Here is a 25,543-nt window from a genome sequence, read left to right as displayed (position 1 = left end):
TTGGGTTTTGGACAGAACCTAATATAGCAGCATAAGGTGAGATACAAATTTAATACGGTCAAGAAATATATGCTTGGCTACTTAATGGCTGCCAGATACCACAGATGAGGTTATCTTACCTAATACTACATTTCTAGTCGTGGAACATTTCAATACCACTATTTGATCATCAAAGCCTTAGGCACTACTATTTCAGCCATCAAGTGACCCACTGCCTCTTCTTTTGGTTCATTTGTAGAAAAGAGTGGCTATCATGGTTCAGTCAATCATTTTCAAGACAGAAAGGGCTATTTTCCAATCCCAAACTTCCTAGTATGTTCATATGATGGTGACAAAATGGTCTCTTCATCTTCTTCTGTTTATTAAGGTATTCGGTACTCACAGTCCCACAGTTCTTAAACGAATACATAACGCTTTATATGCAACAGCAATCCCATTCAAAATAATGCAGGCCATGCAGCCCACCCACATTGTACAGTTGGCCCTCAGAATCCTCAGAGGATTGGTTCTAGGACCCGTGAGATGCTCAAGTCCCTTATGTAAAGTATGCACAGTATTTGCATATAACCTATGTATATCCTCTGGTACACCTTAAATAATCTCTAGAATACTTATAATATTTAATACAAAGTAAATGTTATGTAAGTTGTTATGTTGTATTGTTTTTACATTTGCATTACATTTTATTGTTGTGTTTACTTTTTCTCCAAATGTTTTTGATCTACAGTTGGTTGAATCCATAAATGATTGGATGAGGTCCAACTGTATTTCCAACTGTGACTGAAGCACTGGAGCTGTCAGGAAGTAATATTTACTTTTGTTGTGGTAAGACACACATAACCTACAATTTACCATTTTAACCATTTTTAAATGTACAGTTCAGTGGCATCAAGTACATTTACCAAGAAGTTTTATTTTAGATTCAACTGGACTCTGGCCTTGATGTGTGGGTATCTAGACATTCATTGGTTGATACTCACGTCTTCAACCAATGACGTGAAATAGAAAAAATTCTATTTCCAGGTAACTTCTTGGCTAGGTATTCGAAGTCAGAGTTCATCCAACATACTATGGTTTGTATGCTTGAGGTGAGGAATGAACCACCAAAATGAAGCATTTGTCTATTTCCTTCCAGATGAAAGACAGAAACTTTGATCTTCTCTTCCTTGCCATTAAACCTTTCAGAAAACTAGGAACTCACTATTCCTTGACCTTTGGGATTTTTACAAACTTCAGACTGCAGTTCAGAACATAGATGAGAAACTGTCCAAGAAAAACATGCCCCAAATGAACGGGATATAAACAAAACTGTAACTAGGTAATTAATGGTAGGGACTTGACTCCCCTCACTGCTTCTCTGATAACAATCTGGCACTTTATCAGCAGCGTCTTTTATCTGGAAGGATTCACTGTGTTCTGCTGCTTGGAACTATTCTGGGAGGGCACAAAGACAAGCTTTCATCTTAGAAAGGAAACGGAACTACATCTAGAAGGGGTAAGAAAGAGTTAAAGCTGTAAAAAGAACTCCAAGTCTTTCCCTGCCACAAAGCAGAGGTAAATGGAAAACACGATGCCCTGTTTCACTGAAAACATGAGAGCAAATTCTAATGGGAAAGAAATCACTGCAGTCTTCCAAAGGTGGCAACTTGCTTTCTCCCTTTGTTTCAAGTTCTACATTTTCTCCCCAACGTATTCTATTTATCTTCCTGTCAAAACCAAAGAAACGTAAACTAATTCATACTATGGCATAAATGACTACTAATAACTTTTAAGTAATTTATGTTCCACTGAGATGTCCATTTTAGAAGGGATCAAAACCATATACTAAAAGAATGAAAATCTCCATTGTTTAGCTCACAATGGAGGAGGCACCTGAGAAAATTAAGCGGGTAGAGGGCACTGCTTATGACCTGTCAAATCATTTAATATAGGTTTCAATTACCCTAGGGGTAAAGCTGATCTGGGTCAGTGGCTACAGTGGAGTCAGATCTGGCCCTTCCAGTGGCATCATTCCTAGGGAAAAAGGGACTGTTAATTGGAGTATGTATTCATTAGCAGTAGTAGAACGTGCTCCCTTTATTCCCTCTCCAAGCATGGGCACTCCACTCAGATCTCATAACAATGTCGTGGATTGGTTGTGGAAGAACTCAGGAAAAAACAGGGATTTAAATTCCTCATCCTACTTAGAACTCAGGAATATTTATCCAAGGTTGCGCCAGGGTGGGTGGCCAATTACAAAATCTAGAGCCTGGGGCTTCTGTGCCACATCATGGATTGCCCAGCGACGCTAGTTCTCTTCTGTGACGCTGAGGAGCCCCCGAGGTTCATATCTAGGGCCCTCGTGACACTTCATGGTGGGTCAGGCAAGGAGGAGGACACAGGGAAGCTGCTCTGCTGGCTAGCTTTCAACGGGGAATTCTATCAGGACATGGCATTCTAAAGCTGCTACTTTAGAGACATGTTCAACCATGCAGCAGAATGCAAATCTCTCCCTAGTCTTTTCAAGGTTTTCCTAAGTCCAGTTTTCATTCTGGCTACAAATTAAATTCTGATGTCTTAAATCACGCAGAAAAAAGGGTGGGGGTATACTAAATGATTGAATTATAATAATTACATGACCCTGAAGCTTAACTAGAAAAAATAATTCTATTTCTTAAGTTTCTCTTCAGTAAAATTATGCAGGTTATAATTAGTATTAAGTCAATTCTACTTTTCATTTTATCCAAACCAGAAAGAAGCTGAGCAAAAGGGATTCTCCTGGGAAAAAAATGAATAAACATTCAAGCAAGAAACAAACCAATGCTACTCACACATCACCCCAAAAGACAGATTAGTGTCTGAAAATATTTTCTGCCCACTGCTTTGTAAATTCTTTTCTTGTCTGTGGTGAAACATCCCTCAGTAACAATTCAACTTTTCCTGGGCTACCTAGATATATTTTTCCACAGTTTCTGCTAAAACAGATGCTTCTTTCCTGTATGATTTAATAACCAAAGGGAGCAGGCTTATTTACACAGTAGCCTGTAGATTTCATACAAATATATATTTTGTTAATGCTCTGGACCCTGTAGAGACTGAACAGAAAAATCTCATTAATGTGGGCACACCTATTTTTGGTTTTGTGATTATTCAGACTGAGGCCTACTACAGCCTACTGTAGGACTGAGAGTTCCCATCTAAAGTAGACAGAAATGTGGCATCTCTTGGGGGGCTGGTGGTCAGGGCACAAATGTCCCAGATCAGGAATTTTCCCTAATGCAAAAACCCCAGGGGACACATCTCATCCTCCGTGTACCCTCCACACAGGTTTTGGCTGGTAACCTTTGGATAATTATGAAAAGTGGGAAGTAGGACTATGTACATAAAAGATATAAAACTGTCAAACAAAGGGGGGTGTGAACCCACTTCAGAGGCCTTGGAGTACAGATGATCAACTAACAACTTAACCAGATGCTATTGTTATTTACCCATTAAAGCAGTTTCCTAAAGTTATTATATGCAATCTTAAGTAACAAAACCTTCCTTTCATACTATTCAGTAATGTAAACACTTCACAGATTTAGATTTCCTTTTTTTCCAAATCAGTTTACAATTACTACATAAGAAAACATTGGCAATATAAAAAAGTTTCAACATGAATTGATATCCTCGTGACTGTTTTCTTTGTAAGAGAGTAAAAAGAGAAACCATAAAGTTACTATATGTGAAAGTACACTCTAAACTTAAATTCTTATGTAAACATTTGCTATTACTGCTTTTTTTTTCTAGCAACCTTAAAGATTTTCAAAATTATGTAAAGCAGTGGAAACTTAAGATGACATACTAAAGACAGATAGAAAACATATTTTCTAAGAGTTTAAAAATTATGCATAAATAGCAGCTCACAAATAATCTCATGAAGATTTTAGGCTTCTTAGCCTCAAGCCACATTCTCTCTTTACTAAGACACTTATAACTGTGCAATGACCCATGATTTCCTATTATAATAAGGAAAATTTCTTTTGTAAGAAATTCTCAGTGTTTCTCAAGAATCTCAAAACTTCAGTTGAGCCAGTTTTATTTAGCAACCTGTCACAACCACTTAAGCTTTATTGCAAGTTTTTCTTCCTTTTCTCCTGATTTCAGATTAGAAAAGGAGACTACTGCCAACGAAATGCCCAAGGGGGGAAATATCTCAAGAAAGCAAAGTAAGTCCAAATGTTTGTTAGGTAAAGCTGCAGGTTAATTTTGGCATGCTGAGAACTACCCTGTCATACTTCACGGATACCGTATCATAAACAGATGAGCAAAAGCAAGTATTACAGTGTTAAGAGCTAGAACAGCTAAAGCAGTCGCTAACAGCATGGGTTCTAGAGTCAGATTGTTTGGGTTCAAATTCACGCCTTATCACTACCAGTATGAGCTAGGTAGGACACATTTAGAAAGTTCCTACTGCCCAACATTTCCCCCCTCCGTGGAATGGGATAATAACAACGACTTGATACTGTTGTCATCATGATTACATGAGTTAATATGTGTGAAGTCCTAAAATATTGCCTGGCTCATAGTAAACATTTGCTAATTATTATCATTTATCACTAATCAGGATGGAAAAAATAGGAGCAAAAAAGATACAGATAAGAAGCATCATCAAAAAGGATACCTCATTATGCCAAAAACCGTATCTGTCTGATTCACCACTCTATTTCTAGTACCTGAAACATAATTGTTTTCAATAAATATCTGTTGAGTGAGTGAATAAATGAATTTGCCCTGACTCCTTAGGGAGTCACTTTTTGACTGTGGGCATATTATGTCTACTCTCTCTGGGCCTTGGCTTTTTGCCTCCAAAGAAAGGTACCAGCATCTGCTACTTGCTACCTCAAACTGATGATAATCAACGTAAGCAAAGCAAATCATTTCAAACTTACTGGAGGGCTTTCGGAAGTCAGTGATTTTTTTAAACCAATGCTCCTTTGTTACTGGGTATGCATGAACACAGTCACTGACAGCAGGAGGAGCCTCTGTGACACCCTGAGTCCTGATTCTGATATGTTTCCCTTAAAGAAGTCCCCTGACTGCAGCTAGCCAGGTAGAGCAAGATGTCAGACATTCTACTAGGCCCTAAAAGAGGGCTGCTCAAACTTCAGTGTGCAGAGATAATTGAAATTCTCAACTTTTGGATGTGTGTGAGACACGCAGAAGAAGCTGTCCAATAGAAAGCTGAACTTGTGATTCCATATGAGTTCTAGATCTAGGACTAGGTAAGTGTAGGTGAGTGGTAACCCCAGAGAGAGCATGCAAAGTGAAAAAGAAAAGGTTTGAGGGCAGGACAAACAGGTACACCAATGTTTGAGAGGCAGCGGGAGGAAGGGGGCCCTCCAAGGAGAGAAAGAAATAATGGCCAGAGAAGCCACAGAAGAAAGAACTCAAGAAGAAAGGAGTCTGCAATATCACCAAATTCCAGAGAAAAAGCAGAAATGAGAAGGAATGAAAAGCACCCAGTGGCTTTTTTAACAAGGAGGTCACTCCTATTTTACCTTTGTTGGTGCAGTTTAGTGAGGCGGTGGAAGAAGTGGCCAGGCTGCAGTGGGTTAAGGAGGGGAAAAGTGGAGACTAAACACAGACCACCTTTTCCAAGAGCCTGGCTATAAAACAAAGGAGAGGACTGTGGGTAGAGTGGGTTTCTCCATGGAGAGAACTCACACCTGATGGCCTCCACATCTTCTCTTGCAAATGAGAGGTGATGAGAGTAGGGGTGTTGGGTTGGGCAAGGGCACAAAGTAGGCCCTCAGTAAATACACTTAATGGAAGGATGAACTGGTGATGAAGAGTGATCACAATATAAAGAGACAGAGAAGAATAAATGGTGAAGAAGAGAATGTCTATAACTGGTTAGAAGGGAGGCAAGATGAGCAGTCAAGAGTCACAATGTTCAAAGTGAGTGAGGAAGGAAAAAGTAAAAGGACATGAGGGTGTAGGTATCCTGAGCAGCTGACGTAACATGTGTAGCTTGCTTGCTTTTACTAGAAGGTTAGAAATAGACGGGTGGGGGCCAAGGCCCAGAGGGAAAGGGAAAACATATTCCAGTCAGAGAAAGCTAACTGAAACACACTATGTCATTATTTTTCCTTGTTCTCATTTGAAGCCTTCTATAATTTATCTTTACCTTCTTATTCTGTTTCCCAATTCATATTTTCTTCTGGAAGAAAAAAATACATTTTTGATCTAAAGTGTTCCCTACTGTGTAGGATGACTGCCTATCAGTCAGCATTTGGGGCTTGATAATGTGAAATCCTTCAATTCGGCATTAAAAATGCCTGCAGAGCACCTTCGCTACAATTTTTTTTTTTATTATTATACTTTAGGTTTTAGGGTACATGTGCACAATGTGCAGGTTTGTTACATATGTATCCATGTGCCATGTTGATTTCCTGCACCCATTAACTCATCATTTAGCATTAGGTATATCTCCTAATGCTGTCCCTCCCCCCTCCCCCAACCCCACAACAGTCCCTGGAGTGTGATGTTCCCCTTCCTGTGTCCGTGAGTTCTCATTGTTCGATTCCCTACAATTTTTGAGAAACAATTTAAGAACAAGGAAATAAAAGTTCTGTATGGAAAAACACTGTTAAGATACTTTAAAATGTTATGTATTACTAAATTTAAATTTTTTTCCCACTACAATTCATTACTTCCACAAGACTTAAATGCAACACTCAGGACAAATACTGTTCTTTATTAAACTTACCAAAGATGCACCATCAATGGTTTCTCCTGTTAAACAGCAAACCATTTATTTTGTGAATTTCCTGGGTCACCCTTGGTTCAAGTGGGAGCAAAGCTCTTTATGATGCCTTCCAAGTTATGAATCATAAAACTCTCCATCACAATCTTCCCCTTGTTGGATCCTCCTGACTTTTCACTCCTCTCACATGACTTGTTAATCACCATGGGTGATTTCTAAAAGTCCCTGGGATGGCAGACTGAATTCCCACGTTTCTTCCTGCCTTGCTATTTGGGAAAGCCTCCTGGACTTCTCCAACCCACTGATGCTCTTCCCCTTCTTTGTAGGCCTCAGTCCTTAGTGTATATGTCATATAATTAAGTGGTTAATATACACGGTATCAGGTTCACAAGCATGTATTTTACCTAATTAGCTATACGGTAAGTTCTTTAAGCATAAAGACCTTTTTCTTTACTTTGCATCTTACCCAAGACCTAACACTAGCTAGGTACACAATGAATGTTTAAAAAAACTTGGTTAATCAATTAACTGATTAGATTCTAACTTCTAGTATGAATGGCAGCAATAGGCCATAGATTATCATCATTGTCAGAAATTTCACCTAAGAATGGGGCTGTGTGCAGATCAAATCACTTGTTCTAACATGACCTGAACTGGCCTGTTGGGATAACAGATAACATTGAAGAAAAGCTAGTCCCTACAAGTTCTGTTTTTCTAGTTTGCTTTGTCAATGCATTCCATAAGTGGTGAACTCCTCATTCCTTCTGCTCAAAAACATATTTAGAAAATGGTCTTAAAGAGATCTAGCACCAGAAATGAAGTTGGCCAGGTCCCTATTAGGAACTAACAGATAAAAATTGGTGACAGATAACAAGGTATCTTTTTATGCCAGAACTATTTGCAAAAAAAGACACATAATACAAAACATAATTTCTCATACTACACGCTGAACCTCAACTACCCTGGGTAGAATTCAGAAATTCAGAGGGCCATGGGTACAGCCCTCCAAATAAAGTGCTAGGCACAGTAAAAAGGAGGCAGAGTAAGTAGCTGCCCAAACAATGTGATTTCCCCAGCATTAGGAAACAACCTTCCAATCTTTGCTTCTAGATCCTCCCTATATAAGGCCTAAAATGCCACCATTAGAGTTTTACTGCTTTATTTCAAAATGTATGTATCTGTATTATAGAAATACCCCATGGAAGATAACACTGGGGGAATTTACATGTTTTGCAAGTTTGGCCTATAAGCAAAGAAGAAAACTGAGCAGCACTGAACACCTGTGCCTCAACAATCTGGTCCCAAGCCTGACCTGGTATCAGACAGTCACATAGTGAAACCAAGGGGCCAGGGTTTCCATAGAATGATGGGATAGCAGAACCCTTTTTTCACCCAACAACTGTTAGCAGATTAGGATGGCTGGGCAGTGGGGGAAGGGTGGGGGCATACTCCTTTCCTATAATTCCCTTCTCTGAATCTCATGGAATTTAGTAGTAACCACAGACCAGGTGGAGTGCTGGCCAGGGCAGGAAGTTCTATGTCAACAGCACTGGCAAAGCCCTATTTCTCAGGTGTTTCTACTTGTAATGAGCAAGGCTTGGAGACTCCGGTACTCTCTCTCCAGGCAACTCTGTTCAAGATACTTTGGGAAATTGGGACAATAAAGAGTTCTCTATTATAACCACTCTTTAGAAAAGCATCTGTGACTTCTCAAAGACTCAGATGTTCTTTTGCTTGTCAGAAAATAAATGCGGCTTAAGCCAACATCTGGAATGGAGAAAAACACAGCAACCACAAAAAAAGATAATTAAATTAATAAAGAATGCTTTTCAGACATAACATCTAATAGGCCAAACATATGTTTTCAGAACTATCCAGAACACAGTTATAGAAGTTACTTAAAGGCTAAATTTTAGTAGATTAATTCCTGGAGGGCACCATTTAAGAGCAAACCACTGTGACTTTTTGGGCCATGCCAAAAATGGCATCCCAACTTCTTTTGAGATATCGAAGGACCCATAAACAAAAATGTACAAACATTGTCACAGGATTAGAGGCAGGCTGATCATTTCATTCACTGCACATTTAGAATCCACAGCTGAGTTGTTCACCTATTCTGAAATAAGGCATATGCCAGATACCTTGATGATATCCAGTCCAACCTCAGGTGCACTGCAGAAATATGCTCAACATGTGATCAGTTTTCCTTGAAAACTTAACACTTTTGCTGATGGGCAAACTCAGTATTATGGAAATATGTTCTCTTTCCTTGATAGAGAATACTAATTTTCATAAAATTCTTCTTTAAATTAAAAGCTGAAATCTATCTTCCATTTTCCCAATGGAGCAAAAAAGAGGAATTATGTGCCTTCTGCCATATGGCAGTCTCTCAAGTATATAAAGCCTATTATCATGTTGCCACTAAGTCTTCTCCAGTCTGTTTCCAGATGTCTGGTTTCCTCCTCATCTTGGTCACCTCCCCTCGACAGATACTAGTTTATCATTGACCTTCCTAAAATGGGGAGCCCAGAACAGAATAATAAGGAGAATAACGTGGGTTTAGGCTCACCAACAGAGTTCAGGCAGACTACAGCCTCCACTATCTGGAAGCATCAACAGTGTCATGCTGCTTTCTCATGGTTCACCAGGATATCTCATTCACCAAGATATTTTTTCCCCCACAAAAACTGCTATGAAGCCAGATAGCCCTCATTTTGTATGTATATAATTTTGCCTTTTCTTTAAAAAATCAGAATGATATATATCTCTATTAAATGTTACCTTGATAGTCTCAGCCCATCAATACAGTCTTTCAAGGCTTTTTTGGGGGACAGGGTCTCGCTCTGTCACCCAGGCTGGAGTGCAGTGGCCCAATCACAGCTCACTTGAGCTGCCTTGACCTCCTGGGCTCAAGCAATCCTCCCACCGCAGCCTCCCAAGTAGCTGGGACTACTGGTGCAAATCACCAAGTCTGGCTAGTTTTTAAAATTTTTTGTAGAGACAGGTTCTCCTTATGTTGCCCAGGCTGGTCCAGGCTATTTCGAATCTTACTTTTAAATGATGAACTGCATCAGACATACAAAACAATAACAACAACAAAAAGAATCTAGAGAATAAGATGACATTCAAGCATTTGCCCAACGCACAATTTAAGAACACATCACAAATAAAATTGAAGCTTCTAGTACATGGCTCCTCAATTTCATCCCTTTCCTCCCCATTCAGAGGTAATGGTCTTATGCCTGAATTTGTGTTTGTCAGTCCTATGCTTGAAGGTTATTTTGAATCTTAACTAGCTCACAAATTTGATAAGCATGCAATCTAGTTTGTCTTCATTTTTTTTATGGCTACTTTTAGCCATTAACAGCATAATCATAAAGTATCACGCTATAAAGTTGCAAGAGATTCTTTCCCTATCTCCTCAAATGAATTTTTACTTGGACTTTCCAGTATTTGAAGCTATGTCACCAGCATCAGTCTTTTGACTTCATTATACCTACCAAATAAGTAGCTTTACTTTCTTTTTTTTTTTTTTAGACAGAGTCTTGCTCTGTCACTCAGGCTGGAGTGCAGTGGCATGATCTCCACTCACTGCAAGCTCCGCCTCCTGGGTTCACGCCATTCTCCTGCCTTAGCCCCTCGAGTAGCTGGGACTACAGGTGCCCGCCACCATGCCCGGCTAAATTTTTGTATTTTTGGTAGACACGAGGTTTCACCGTGTTAGCCAGGATGGTCTCGATCTCCTGACCTGGTGATCCGCTCGCCTTGGCCTCCCAAAGTGCTGGGATTACAGGCGTGAGCCACCGTGCCTGGCCCTAGTAGCTTTATTTTCAAAAAGCTGAATGCTTTGGTAGTGGTGTTTATCAAATATGTTACCAATATTTGAAGTTTTGATACCATTTCTTTTTTTAAAAAATTTTTTTCTTTTTTCTTGTTTTTTAAATTATACTTTTAAGTTCTAGGATACATGTGCATAATTTGTCTTCATTTAAGTACATAATTCAAATGTTGAATAAAGCTACACTGTTAGCATCTACTAGCCTAGTAATCCCATTAAAATAATGAGGTGACTCGGGCATGATGTTTTCTTAGGGAATCCTTACTAGTGCTCAGTGAATAAAGTGCAAAGAACTCCCAAGTGACATATTTAATAACTCAGTAAAAAACAATCAACACAATTGTATGGTCACTAATAAAATATGCCTTTATCCTTCTCTTCTGAAAAATCCTTCTGCGGGCTCCTGGCACAACATTCTCGCCCCACCTTTCCCAAAAATTACTGACATGGTACTGGGCTCACTTGCCCCCAAGGCTGTCATTTATCTGGGTGCAGGGATGTGTCCTCCCTCACAGGACACAGTGCGCTTTTTCTATTGCTTCAACTACATCTGACTTCAGGGTCTTCCCTCTGGCTTACTGAAAAAGCATGGGTTGAAAAAGTTTGTCTCTCTATCACCATTATACTATCAACCCCTTCCTCTCTCTAGAATTTTTCTTAACAAGCAAACCAGGGAGCTTTTATCTTCTATTTTGTAAGCAGAATTATCCCCATTATATAGATCTACGGCCTGAAACACACAGAGGCTGCTCTCCTACATGGCTCCTCCATTCATGCTACGTTAACCTGGGAGGCTTTCCCCAGTATGTTTTGGCTTGTTTGTAATTCCATAACCTTGAACAGAAAAATGGCACCTCCCCCCTACTTCTATTCTTATCAATCCAGGGTCCTCTCATTTGGCTCTAAAGTCTACAACAGGGTAGCTGCAAGGTGGGCCTCTATAGTGGCTCACTGGAAGGCAGTCAGAGGAGACAAGTTCACAGTGCAGGAAGGCGGCCAGAGACTCCTGAGGGCAGAGAGAAACTAGGTAACATCCAGTTCAATACCTTAATGGATGGAAAAGGAAACGGAGGGTCAGAGAGGTGAAGTCACAATAAAAGCAAATGTCAGAGCTCATATTCGAACCCAAGACTCCTCAAAGTCCAGGTAACACACAGAACCCAGCCGAGCCTTTTTTCTATAACAATAGTAACTGGAGGGATACAAAATGTGGCTCTAATATTGTAGGACAAGAGGTCCCTTGAGTACTTCATAGATACACAGACCAATCCAACACAAAAAGTCTCACTTCCAGATTAGTTTCATTTTTCTGTTACTCAATCTAACTCTGTGCCCAAACTGGGGTGAGGCAGAGAAAGGTAACAAAAAATAAACAAATGAAAGGACCCCACAACTGCTGCATAGAAGCAAAGTAAGATTTATTTTGCAAGAATAGGCATTGAGTATTACAGAATGGCATAGTAATGGTGAATGGCAAGATGAGGAGATTAAGTAACAAACGCTACAGACATTCAAAGGGAGAGGTGATTAGGAGCTGAGGTAGAGAGAAAGTGATGAGGGCATTACTTCTCAGCAGTATTTTAACCACTGTCTGCCTCATTTATCTCTCTATAAAGCAAATCTTGTTCTCTATTCATCAACAAGGATTCTGGGAAAACAGAGCAGACAGAAACATCATGTGAAGCCTTGAAGGAGAGTTTCCAGTAATTATAATCACAAATGAAAGTAGAAGCCAACTGTTGTCTACTGCAAAAACCCCAACTCTGTGCCATGGAAAATAAGGTCTTTCAACTTCATAATCTCAGTAAGGAGCAAAGTGATAATCCTCCAATTTTTGTAACTTTCAAGGAAAAGGAAAGGAGTCAATGTCATTTCCCAATGCCACAGGCTTAAAAGGACCAACAAACTTAAGTTTTTGCACCCCCAACTCCCTCTTTTTTAAGGCTGGTAAAAATCAAAAGATTCCATGAAATATTTTAAAAATACATAAAACTTATTTTCCAACGCTGCGATTACTGGCTAGAGATCCATATTTCAACTAAAACAGTTTCCACTGAATAGCTTCCTCTGGATGATTTCTACTGCTACGTGTTTAGTTAATAATTTTATTGCTGGCCAGGTGTGGTGGCTCACACCTGTAATCCCAGCATTTTGGGAGGCTGAGGCAGGTGGATTACCTGAGGTCAGGAGTTAGACACCAGCCTGACCAATATGGTGAAACCCCATCTCGACGAAAAAAATACAAAAATTAGCCAGGTATGGTGGCAGGCGCCTGTAGTCCCAGCTACTCGGGAGGCTGAGACAGGAGAATTGCTTGAACTCGGGAGGTGGAGGTTGCAGTGAGCCAAGATCGTGCCACTGCACTCCAGCCTGGGCGACAAAGCAAGGCTCCATATCAAAAAAAAAAAAACAAAATTGTATTGCTCTTTGTATTTCAGTATCTGTCAAAAATGCTGGGCGCGGTGGCTCATGCCTGCAAGTAAGTCTAGCACTTTCAAAGCCCGAGGTGGGCAGATCGCTCAAGGCTGGGAGTTCAAGGCTAGCCTGATCAATATGGTGAAACCTCACCTCTAGTAAAAATACAAAACTTATTTAGGTTGGCGCAAAAGTAATTGTGGTTAAATTAGTAAATGCCATTAACTGGGCATGGTGGCGTGCACCTGTGGTGGCGTACACCTGTGGTACCAGCTACTCAGCTACTCACGAAGCTGAGGCAGGAGAATCACTTGAACCCAGGAGGCGGAGGTTGCAGTGAGCCAAGATCATGGCACTGCACTCCAGCCTGGGTGACAGAGTGAGACTCCATCTCAAAAAAAAAAAAAAAAAAAAAAAAAAAAAATGTCAGAGAAAAGAAAAGCAAGCCAGGCACAGTAGTGTGCACTTGCAGTCCCAGCTACTTGGGAGGCTGAAGCAGGAGGATCACTTGAGCTCAGGAATTCAAGTTCCATCTGGACAACATAGTGGGATCCTAGCTCTCTAAAAAAGCAAGAAAGGAAAAGAGAAGGGAAAAGGAAAGGAAAGGAGATTTCACTGAAAACTTGTCTAAAGAGAACAATGACTAAATGGATTGGGGTAAAAAAAAAAACGTACTGAAAGTCATCTGCAGTGAAAATAAGCAAAAAAAAAAAAAACAACAGGTGGTGGGGGGCGGGGTAAGGGTGCTGCAAGTAGGAGAGATCCTTTAAAAAGTGCCTCAAAAGGGCAGTGAAGGGATTTCTCCTGCAGGTATTAATCAGATCTCAGTTACCTACAATAGAAGGCACGTTCGGTCTTAACTGAAACTCATATACATACAAGTAACCACATCCATGTAGAGGAGGTAGAGTCCTGGGCCTTTGTTCAGGACTCTATGGTCCTAGGTTTGAGGCATATGTGGTTACCTAGAGCTCTTTGACTGGAACTTGAAACTTGCTTGTGAAAGGGAACCCAGAGATGTATGCCCAGGGACTTTTTGGTCTCTGAAAAGACTTTCTAGTCTCTAGAAAGCCCAGAGAAGCAGGCCCTGGTGAACTGCATTCAGAGAGCCAGTCAAGGTTCTTTTTAAAGCATGAATCACTCTGCTTTGTGGTACCTGAACTAAAGAATGAATTAATGGTCTTAAATTGAAAGCATCACATTCACATGGTAAAGATCTATGTATCTGGATGCTGCACAACATCAGAACATAAAATACACTGGATTTTTTAAAAGTTGTATACAAGATGTTGGGAATGACATTATAAGTTCTGTCCCAAGAGGATGCAACAATAATAATGGCATACAGGTATAACTTTGGAAAATCCAAATCAGTAACTTCTAAGACTTAAATCAATGAAGAAAATCAACAGAGCAATAAGCTTAGATATACTCTTAAACATGGGATAAAGGAGTAAGACTACATATAATACTTACGAATACCTTACAGAGAGGAAGAAATAGCAGGTAAGTACACATAAATCAAAGGGAAACAAAAAGCTGTCGTTGGCGCTTTTAATCTTCTTCTCATTCTGCAATTCACTTCTAGCAGTCAGAGCAACCTTTGCACTACTCCCACAAACTGAAATTTTTTTCTTTAGCCAAACTCATAGTATCCATGAACCCGATGAGAACCTTCCAACTACATAAATTACCCCTAACAATGGTACAAAAATAAAACACTGCTGACCCCACTGTGCATACACCCGTCCATCTTTTTAGTTATTACCCCAAGTCAAAACAGCCCACTCTGTATCACAATCAGAACCACAGGCACTGCCTGGAATGACAGGTTTTATGATCAGCCTTTCACTTTCTTCATGAATAATATTCTCAGAGGCCATCTAAATCAAATGCATACAGTTTTACCACATTCACTGTTTTTTAAAAAATCTGTTTACAGTTCACCTCGCCAGTGAACATTTTGGGGTAGCATGGGTTGTCCCTGTGGTAGGCTGATGAAACCCCAAACTAACTAAATCTAGGGCCTTCCACTTTACCACAGAAGGTGGCCAAGAAAGAAGAGCCAGGCTTCCTCTGTATCTGGCTACAAACCAATCCTATAACCCCAGGCAATTGTCACCATGTGCCACACATGGTTAACCAATCCAATCAGCCACTTTTCCTAAAGGAAAAGCAAAATAAGGAACAGATCCCACCACTGGAAGAGACATCAATTCTACATCCAGAAGACAGCCTGTACTCAGATGCATCAGCTGTGGATATAGGCTCCTCATCTCTCTCAGTTGCATACATTTCAGACCCTATAGGTCCATTCAGTGTAGCTAAGTTACTGGCTACTCAAAAGGCAACCAAAAAACAAGGTTATTTTGGTATAACAGAAAGAGTACATCTAACACCCTTGACAAGCCCTGCACTCTTGGGTTCAAATTCTAGCTCTGTAACTGCCTTGCTCTCTGAACCTCAATTTCCTCAACGGGCAAATGAGGGTGATAGCACCTCTTCTCAGAGTCACTGTAAGCAAAATGTCCAGTTCACTACTTGGCAGAAAGACGGGGCTCAACAAAGGTTGGTCTACTTCCTTCTGACGTCTCTGCTCAGAACACTTTCCTTCTTGTTTTCTGCATTCCTGGGTCAAAATCTACTTCTTAATAAACTCCTTAAATTGCCTAACCAATTTTAATAAGCTACTACTGTCTAGCTTGTTAAAATTGTATCTGTGTGTGTGTATGATGGTATTAAATTTAATATCCCAAGTTTAATTTTGCTATTCAAAATGTGATCTACAGACCAGCAGCACTGGCATTACCTGGAAGACCATTTGAAAGTCAGACTCTCAGGCCTCACCTTGGATTTACTGAAATCAGAATTTATATGACAGCCAAGTGATATGTTTACATCTTGAAGTTTTAGAAACACTGTTCTATAACACACATGGACACTCAATAAGTCAGAGCCTAGACTCTGTACTTAAGGAATCAATGGTGGTACTTCTGCTTACAGGGCATTTTGCTTACAGTGACTCTGAGAAGAGGTGTTACCACCGTCATTTGCATGTTGAGGAAATTGAGGTTCAGAGAGCAAGCAAGGCAGTTACAGAGCTAGAATTTGAACCCAAGAGTGCAGGGCTTGTCAAGAGTGATAGATGTGCTCTTTCTGTTACACCAAAATAACCTTGTATTTTGGTTGGTGGCACTTCTGCTGTTGGTGATGTTCTATGAATCTACTTCATAGAGCACCTTACTTACTGGAAGAAAGCAACTACAAACCACAGCATTTTCTTTCACTGGAAGAACAGACTGATTGCAAACTTCTTACAATGAACTCAAACAAATTTACAAGAAAAAAACAAACAACCCCATCAAAAAGTGGGCGAAGGACATGAACAGACACTTCTCAAAAGAAGACATTTATGCAGCCAAAAAACACATGAAAAAATGCTCATCATCACTGGCCATCAGAGAAATGCAAATCAAAACCACAGTGAGATACCATCTCACACCAGTTAGAATGGCCATCATCAAAAAGTCAGGAAACAACAGGTGCTGGAGAGGATGTGGAGAAATAGGAACACTTTTACACTGTTGGTGGGGCTGTAAACTAGTTCAACCATTGTGGAAGTCAGTGTGGCAATTCCTCAGGGATCTAGAACTAGAAATACCATTTGACCCAGCCATCCCATTACTGGGTATATACCCAAAGGACTATAAATCATGCTGCTATAAAGACACATGCACACGTATGTTTATTGCGGCACTATTCACAATAGCAAAGACTTGGAACAAACCCAAATGTCCAACAACGATAGACTGGATTAAGAAAATGTGGCACATATACACCATGGAATACTATGCAGCCATAAAAAATGATGAGTTCATGTCCTTTGTAGGGACATGGATGAAACTGGAAAACATCATTCTCAGTAAACTATCGCAAGGACAAAAAACCAAACACCGCATGTTCTCACTCATAGGTGGGAATTGAACAATGAGAACTCATGGACGCAGGAAGGGGAACATCACACTCCGGGGACTGTTGTGGGGTGGGGGGAGGGGGGAGGGACAGCATTAGGAGATATACCTAATGCTAAATGATGAGTTAATGGGTGCAGCAAACCAACATGGCACATGGATACATATGTAACAAACCTGCACATTGTGCACATGTACCCTAAAACCTAAAGTATAATAAAAAAAAAAAAAAAAGATGCCCTAAGTACACTGGCTTCAAAGCAATATTTAGATTTTCTATATTAATGCAATCTTTGTTTCATATAATAGATACTTTGAATATAATGAGTAGTATCAGCATTCTGATTATATGTAAACTAAGCAACATTTTGGAACGGTACTTTCAGGAACCATTGAAAGGTACTTTCAATGTAGCAATTTATTATTTCTAGGATGCAATGAACAACAAACTGACTAGTAAAAAGCTTCCACAAATTCAATGTTCTTAAGACAGAGGACAGGTTCTAAAGCAAATCTCTGTTTCTAATGTAAACTGCAATTCTGTGCACATGCCTTTCCTCCTTGCATCAACTTTCTGAAAACATTTCTTAGTTCTTTCCAGTTATTCATGAAAGAACAATTTTTAAGGCCCCTGAAAGTAAAATTTACCACCCAAATTCCTAAAATGAATCACCAAATGCCACATGAAGGAGACTGATAACTGTATATCAGGAAACAAAAACCAGTCTGCGTGAGTCATCTCTGTGATCAAAGATAACACAGCCACAGCCAGGGCTTGGGGCAAACAAACAGCTCCGCAAGCACATGCCAGAATCTCATGTTTAATGGTTTTCTCACATTAAAATGCGTAAGTCAGCTCTGTGAAACAAGGAAGTGGAACCCAGGACACTACATACGTAAGAAACGCTCTCTTGAGTTTGGTTTCTTACCCTTCTGCTCCAAATCCACTTCAATTTTTGGTAGAAACACAAAAAATGAAGGTACTGTTTTGTCAAGAGCTAAGCAGAAAGGTAAGAGCTAACTGATATGATAGGCTTCTGAAAGGTTTCATGAGAAAATTTTAATATTTCTTGAAGGCCTACATATTTAGGCCTTTGATCCAAAATGAACAAAGTAATCAGAAGATGGCAAATGCCTGAAAAGATGTAACACAAGAAGTGGTAATAGGCTCTAAAAGAAGAGAAACCTGTTATATTATTCCATGAATACTCTATATTCATGGCTTTTTTCAGGTACTACAAACGTAAAAGAGAAGACGAGTAGGAATTCATGCCACATGGCATTACCATTTACATGCCACCCATTGCACTGCCTCACAGACTCCTCCAGAGTGAAGAGTCAGATGTCCTGATGTCCTCTCAAACCCGTGGACAGAAGATACATACCAGAACAAAGCCTGCTCCGTGCTGGCCAGGCTCAACACAGGAATAACACAAACATGGGGCTATGTTTTTCAAAAGGAGTATCTCCTATCAACACCATCCACCTGCCTTGGAGCAGACAGGGCTCAAAGAAAACATTACTTACACAGGTTCTAATGAGATCCTGTACCCATGATATAAGCACCTTACTCTGAAACACTGGGGGCAATGGCAGGAAAACCCAGGCCTCTGCTTTCACAACACCCCTCCCAAAGTTGTGTGTGTGTGTGTGTGTGTATGTGTGTATAAAATAGTTATATATATATACACACATAATAGTTATATATAAAAGTTTTACATATTATATATGTAATATAGATATAATATATGTAATAGTTTTTAATATATACAATAGATTTACATATATAAAAATATATATATAATATGGCCAGGCGCGGTGGCTCACACCTGTAATCCCAGCACTTTGGGAGGCTGAGGCGGGCGGATCACAAGGTCAGGAGATCGAGACCATCCTGGCTAACACAGTGAAACCCCGTCTCTACTAAAAATACAAAAAATTATTCAGGCGTGGTGACGGGCGCCTGTTGCCCCAGCTACTCCGGAGGCTGAGGCAGGAGAATGGCGTGAACCTGGGAGGTGGCGCTTGCACTGAGCTGAGATCGCGCCACTGCACTCCAACCCGGGCGACAGGGCAAGACTCCATCCCAAAAAACAAACAAACAAACAAACAAAATATATATATATATAAAAATAAATAATATATAATATATGATAGATACATATATAAAATAGTTTCTGAAATAAAAACAAGATAAAATATTCTCGTAAAACTCCCACGCCCACCCAGACCATTTCTACACAGCATGACACTACCTCATAATGAAGGGAACAAAAGGTCCCATGCTGAGAGCAGAAGAAGTACCATCCATTGGGGAAGCGTAGAGTCTCTCCAACACCAAAAGTAAGAGAAACATGCTTGGATGACGATTTGGTTCTCCCATATCACTGAAACAACAATTATTACACATAAAAGATTTCACATTTAGGTAGTGAAGCACTCCTCCTTCAAACATTTTTCTCATGAAATAATTATGTATATGGCCGGGTGCGGTGACTCACGCCTGTAATCCCAGCACTTTGGGAGGCCGAGGCGGATGGATCACATGAGGTCAGGAGTTCAAGACCACCCTGGCCAATATGGTAAAACCTCATCTCTACTAATACAAAAAACTAGCCGGATGTGGTGGCGCATGCCTGTAATTCCAGCTACTCGGGAGGCTGAGGTGGAAGAATCACTTGAACCTAGGAGGTGCAGGTTGCAGTGAGCCAAGATCACGCCACTGCACTCCAGCCTGAGTGACAGAGTGAGACTCCATTTCAAAAAAAAAATAATGTATATGAAGTGAGACTCCACAATCAAGGGGACAGTTTTCCCTTTTCCTTTTTTTTTTTCTACGTTCACTTCTTATCTCCCAAATGTGCATCATAAGAAAAAACTACTAGCAAAACAGGGAATTGGACTTTTGTCCAGGATCCTCTTCTCAAAGCTAATCATTTGCATAATTAGAGTACACTATTTTGATTAGAACTGTTCCTATAGTAGAGAGGTGCCTGTTCCAGAGTATGAAATGTGAAACTTTCAACATCCAAATGTATTTAAGAAAGCATGAACAGTCACTAAAGGCCAGAAAAGCACGTTAGCATAAACTACTAATGTGAGCAAATGCATCATAACCAGAAGTAAAATTCATTACTTTTATTTTCTAATTATAGACAATTAGCGTACATTCATACCAAGTGCAAAATTATAGGAAAAATACAAAACACATGCTTTATGATGTTCATACTAAAAATTCCACTACCAGCTTTAGAATGTGTGTGTGTTTTTTGTTTTCTTTTTTTGAGACGGAGTCTTTTTCTGTCACCCAAGCTGGAGCGCAGTGGCAAGATCTCGGCTCACTGCAACCACTGCCTCCTGGGTTCAAGTGATTCTCCTGCCTCAGCCTCCCAAGTAGCTGGGATTACAGGTGCACACCACCAGCCTGGCTAGTATTTGTATTTTTAATAGAGATGGGGTTACGCCATGTTGGCCAAGTTGGTCTTGAACTCCTGACCTCAGGTGATCCACCTGCCTTGGCCTCCCAAAGTGCTGGGATTACAGGTGTGAGCCACCGCACCAGGCAGAATGTGATTTTTAAGACAATGGTGAACTATAAGACTGGAAGCCCTCGTAATGGCTTTGCTCTGTGTTTCCAAGAACACTGGCCATTTTTGCTCAGGTAGACCAGAACCATTTCTGAACACAAGTGATCACATTAGTCAGCTAATTGCTATAGTTTCACAATGGTAAGTTGCAACAAGCCAGTAATAAAAAATGACAGGTATGCATAAAGCAAACTCAATATGTAAACACAGATTTTTTTTAAAAATAGGAAGAAAATAATTCATAACAGAAGAAATCACCATGTGATTCCTAGTTTCTGTACCACCGAAAATGGAATTAAGTTTGATAAAATTTAACATAAAATAGGATTTTTAAAATATAAAGACAGGATTTTACACAACTTTTCAGGTACAAATTTACTATAGAGAACCAAGCAACATGATATAATTACAAAAAAGCACTTTAATAAAAAAGCCAACTTTATACAAGGAAGCAGTCTGACCGTGCACAGTGGCTCAAACCTGTAATCCCCACACTTTGGGAGGCCCAGGTGGGCAGATTGCTTGAACTCAGGAGTTTGAGACAAGCCTGGGAAACATGACGAAACTCCATCTCTACAAAATATACAAAAATGGGCAAGGAGTGGTGGCCACCACTGTACTCCAGCTTGGGTGACAGGGAAAGACCCTGTCTCAAGGAAAAAATTTAAACAAATTTTAAAAAGGGAAGAATTTTATTAAAAACAGCTGCCTAGAGGGAAAATCTCAATTACTATGGTAATTCACATGCTTGAGTTCATTTTGCCCCACTCAATTCTCTTCTTACCTGTCTACTGTATTGGCTACAGTTTCCAACTGTTTAAGAAGAAAAGGATAGAGTTCTGGGAAACGAGAGAAAAACTCTCTCCCTGTCATTCTGTGAAAGAAGGAGGAAAAAAGTTATTATCACTTATTCCCTTTGATCTGACAATAAAGCCTTTTTTTTTTTTTTTAAAAAGGAAGATAAGTATGGTTGTCTGGATATTTAATTAAATACAGTTAAAAACAGAATCTACAGCATCTTAAGAATTTAACAATCAACATAAATGGTAATTTTGATTCCTGAAGTGTTCTCAATCCATTAACTTTTATCTCAAAATTTAAGATTATGTATGTTTACAAATATTTGATATTAAATTCTATCGGGGAAGAAATATGTAATCTGTGCCAATGTCAAGTTTCCACAACTGATTTGGACTATGAGTAGAGTCAACACCTGATTGACTGAGACTGACTCAGCTTCAGTGATAAGGACAGGTCTAGAACAAGCTTTCCCAACCCTAGCACCAATGACAGTTTGGACCAAATAACTCTTTGTTTCAGGGGACTGTCCTACACATTGTGGGATGTTTAGCGGCCTCCGTGGCTTCTACCCACTAGATGCCAGCAGCACGACACCCCTCCCTAACAATCATGACGATGAAAATGTCTTTAGACATTGCCAAATATACCCTGTGGGACAAAAGGGCCTCTGATTGAGAACCACTGGTTTGGAGTACGGTTATGAGAAGTAGAGTCTTGGCATGTGAAGTTCTGGAAATCTAATCCTTGCTGAACTTGCAAGAATTATCTTTTTCAACTTTATAAAAACTTCTCTTGAACTATGAAAGTAGAATAGTCCCTCAGACTGCACCACTGACCAAAAAGCTCAAGCTAAATATGGCATTTAGGAACATACTATCTCTGTAACTATTAAAGAATTACTCCGAAGGGGTGACATAAATATTCCCTAACCTACCCATTTTTATCAGCTCTACATGTTATGTTCCTATTAATTGAAATCCAGAATATCACATTTAAAAAAAAACTGAAACGTTTTTACACACAGCAAAATGCTGTGATCAAGTGTACCATTCGACCCACAAATACATACACTCGTAATCCACGCCCCTATCAAGACTCGGAAAATTTCCATCATCCCATAAAGATCCCCTATGCCCCTTCCCAGCAAACTACCGCCCCACAAAGGAACCTCTGATTTGATTTCTATCATTACAGTTTGGTTTTGTCTATTCTAGAATTTTGTATAAATGTGATAATACATTTTTGTTTGTTTTTTGAGATGAAGTCTCACTCTGTCACCCAGGTTGGAGTGCAGTGGCACGATCTTGGCTCACTGCAACCTCCACCTCCTGGGTTCACGCCATTCTCCTGCCTCAGCCTCCCGAGTAGCTGGGACTACAGGTGCCCGCCACCACGCCAGGATAATTTTTTGTATTTTTAGTAGAGACAGGGTTTCACTGTGTTAGCCAGGATGGTCTGGATCTCCTGACCTTGTGATCCGCCCACCTCAGCCTCCCGAAGTGCTGGGATTACAGGCGTGAGCCACTGCGCCCAGCAATAATACATTTTTTTGTCTTGCTTTTTTCACTCAGCACAGAGTTTATGAAATTTATCCATGTTATTCAACATAGCAATAATCTGGTTCTTTTTCCGTTGAGTAGTATTCCATTATATGAATCTGTAAGTTTGTTTATTAATTCTCCTCTTGACAGGCATGGGTTCTTTACCTTTTTTTTTTTTTTTTTTACTATTATGAATAAAGCTGCTGTAAAATTCTAATATAATGCTTTTTAAGGACATGTTTTCATTTCTCCTGGATTAATATCTGAGAATAAAACTGTAACATATCTAACCATTTAGGAAACTGGCAGTTTCCTGAAATAATTATACCATTTTACACTCCCAACAGTAAGCTAGATTTCTGATGGAGATTTCTACATTCCTTTCAACATTTGCTGTTGTTTTGTTTTTCCTTCCTTTGTAGCCATCCTTGTGGGTATGCAATGGTGCATCTCCTGTAATTCTGATCTGCATTTCCTTGACGACTAATGATGTTGAGCACTTTTCATGTGCTTTGGTCATTGTTATGACCCTTTCTGAAGTATCTCTTCAAGATTTTTGCTCATTTTTAACAGGTTGCTTTTCCTTGGTCATATATATGCATGGCATATACCTTCTTCTAGTCTGTGGCTTGCCAACTTATTTAATAATGTCTTTTGATGAGCAGAATTTTAAAATTTTTGACAAAGTCCACTATTTAATCAAATTTTTTCTTTTATGATTCATGCTTTCTATGCCTAAGAAATCTCTACCTACCTACCTAAGAAAGATATCGTATATTTTCCTCTAGAAGCTTTATGGTTTTAGCTTTTACATTGAGGTCTATGATCCATTTTAAATTAATTTTTGTGTATAGTGTGAGATAGACGTCAAAGTTCTTTTTTTCCATATTGGTATTTCATATTTTTAATAGGGAGATTTTTTTTGGAAAAAAAAAAAAGATATGCCTTAAAAAGGAGATGTGCTGCTGGGTGTGGTGGCTCACACCTGTAATCCCAGCACTTTGGGACGCCGAGCCAGGTGGATCACCTGAGGTCAGGAGTTTAAGGCCGACCTGACCAACATGGAGAAACCCTGTCTCTACTAAAACTATACAAAATTAGCTGGGCATGGTGGTGCATGCCTGTAATCCTAGCTACTCTGAAGGCTGAGGCAGGAGAATCACTTGAACCTGGGAGGCAGAGGTTGCAGTGAGCCGAGATCGCGTCACTGCACTCTAGCCTGGGCGACAGAGTGAGACTCCGTCTCAAAAAACAAACAAACAAAAAAAGGAGAAGTGCTGTGCTCATAGATGAGAGGATTCCATATTATAAAGATGACATTCTCCCCAAATTGATTATAAATGCAACGCAATTCCAATAAAAACAGTAAGTGTGTGTGTGTGTGTGTGTGTGCGTGCGCAAGTGACCTGAGAAGTTCATTTTACTTCATTTTATTTATTTATTTAATTTGAGACAGAGCCTTGCTCTGTTACCCAGGCTGGAGTGCAGTGGTGCAATTTCGGCTCACTGCAACCTCTGCCTCCTAGGTTCAAGCAATTCTCGTGCCTCAGTCTCCCGAGTAGCTGGGACTACAGGTGCGCACCACCACATCCAGCTAATTTTTCATATTTTTAGTAGAGATGAGGTTTCACTATGTTGGCCATGCTGGTCTCGAACTCCCGACCTCAGGTGACTGGCCTGCCTCCGCCTCCCACAGTGCTGGGATTACAGGCATGAGCCACTGCGCTCGGCCCTGAGAAGTAGATTTTAAAATGTATATAGACACATCAAGGGCCAAAAGTAAGAGTAGCAAAGATAATCTTAAAGAAGAACAAGGTTGGAGGACTCACCCAGATAGCTAAAAATACCGTAAAACTCATGTAATTAGGACTGTGAGTACAAGTAAGCCAATAAAATAGGATAGAAAGCACAGGAGCAGACATATATTAATACACATATAAAAACTTGATTTGTGAAACAGCTAATACTGCAGATCACAGAGAAACGTAGTGTGGTAACTGATTATCCACACAGACAAAATTACAATTGGATCCCAAGCTCCCACTAACATGAGAAGGGGGCAGGGAAGTGCTGGGAGGAGAAGGGCAGGTTCCTGGCGAAGGAGGCTCCGCCCCGCGCCTGTGGCCACGGACCTAGATGAAGACAGGCACTCCTGCCTTCGCGCCCAAATGCTGCATTTCCCAAGACCACCCTGGCACGCCATGCCCCCATCCTGTGCCTATAAAATCCCCCGAGACCCTAGCACGCAGGCACACAAGCGGCTGGACATCAAGAGGAGCACATAGGCGGAGGAACACACAAACGGCTGGATGGCAAGAGTACACCAACAGGCACCAGCAGGCCATCGACTGGCGAAACAATGCGGAGTTTGGCCAGGGCAGTCAGAGAAGAGACAGGCCGCCGAGTGGCCCAAATCCAGGGGAAAACCATCTCCCTTCTGGTTCCCCCATTTGCTGAGAGCTACTTCCATTCAATAAAACCCTGGACTAATTCTCCAAGCCTACGTGTGATCAAATTCTTCCGGTATCTCAAGGCAAGAACCCTGGGATACAGAAAGCCCTCTGTCCTTGCGACAAGGCAAGGGGGTCTAATTGAGCTGACTAACACAAGCTGCCTATGGACAGCTAAACTGAAAGAGCACCCTGTAACACACACCCACTGGG

The 25,543-nt window shown here is 40.3% G+C and overlaps 1 protein-coding gene across 2 annotated transcripts in view; it reads right to left on the bottom strand.

The window, feature by feature from the left end:
* THADA (THADA armadillo repeat containing) overlaps positions 1–25,543 on the bottom strand; it is a 358,452-nt gene that overhangs the window by 175,042 nt on the left and 157,867 nt on the right. For both annotated transcript variants that reach the window (XM_030800262.1, XM_030800261.1), the window contains 2 exons: positions 21,323–21,412; positions 19,207–19,338 (listed from right to left, as the gene is read on the bottom strand). In XM_030800262.1, the coding sequence (XP_030656122.1) occupies positions 19,207–19,338; positions 21,323–21,412 (222 nt within the window). The remainder of the gene's footprint in view (positions 1–19,206; positions 19,339–21,322; positions 21,413–25,543) is intronic.

The sequence above is a fragment of the Nomascus leucogenys genome, chromosome 19 (assembly GCF_006542625.1).
Source record: "Nomascus leucogenys isolate Asia chromosome 19, Asia_NLE_v1, whole genome shotgun sequence".
Taxonomy (NCBI): Eukaryota; Metazoa; Chordata; class Mammalia; order Primates; family Hylobatidae; genus Nomascus; species Nomascus leucogenys.
The sequence above is the reverse complement of the archived record's forward strand: the minus strand, read 5'-3'. Positions and strand labels throughout refer to the sequence as shown.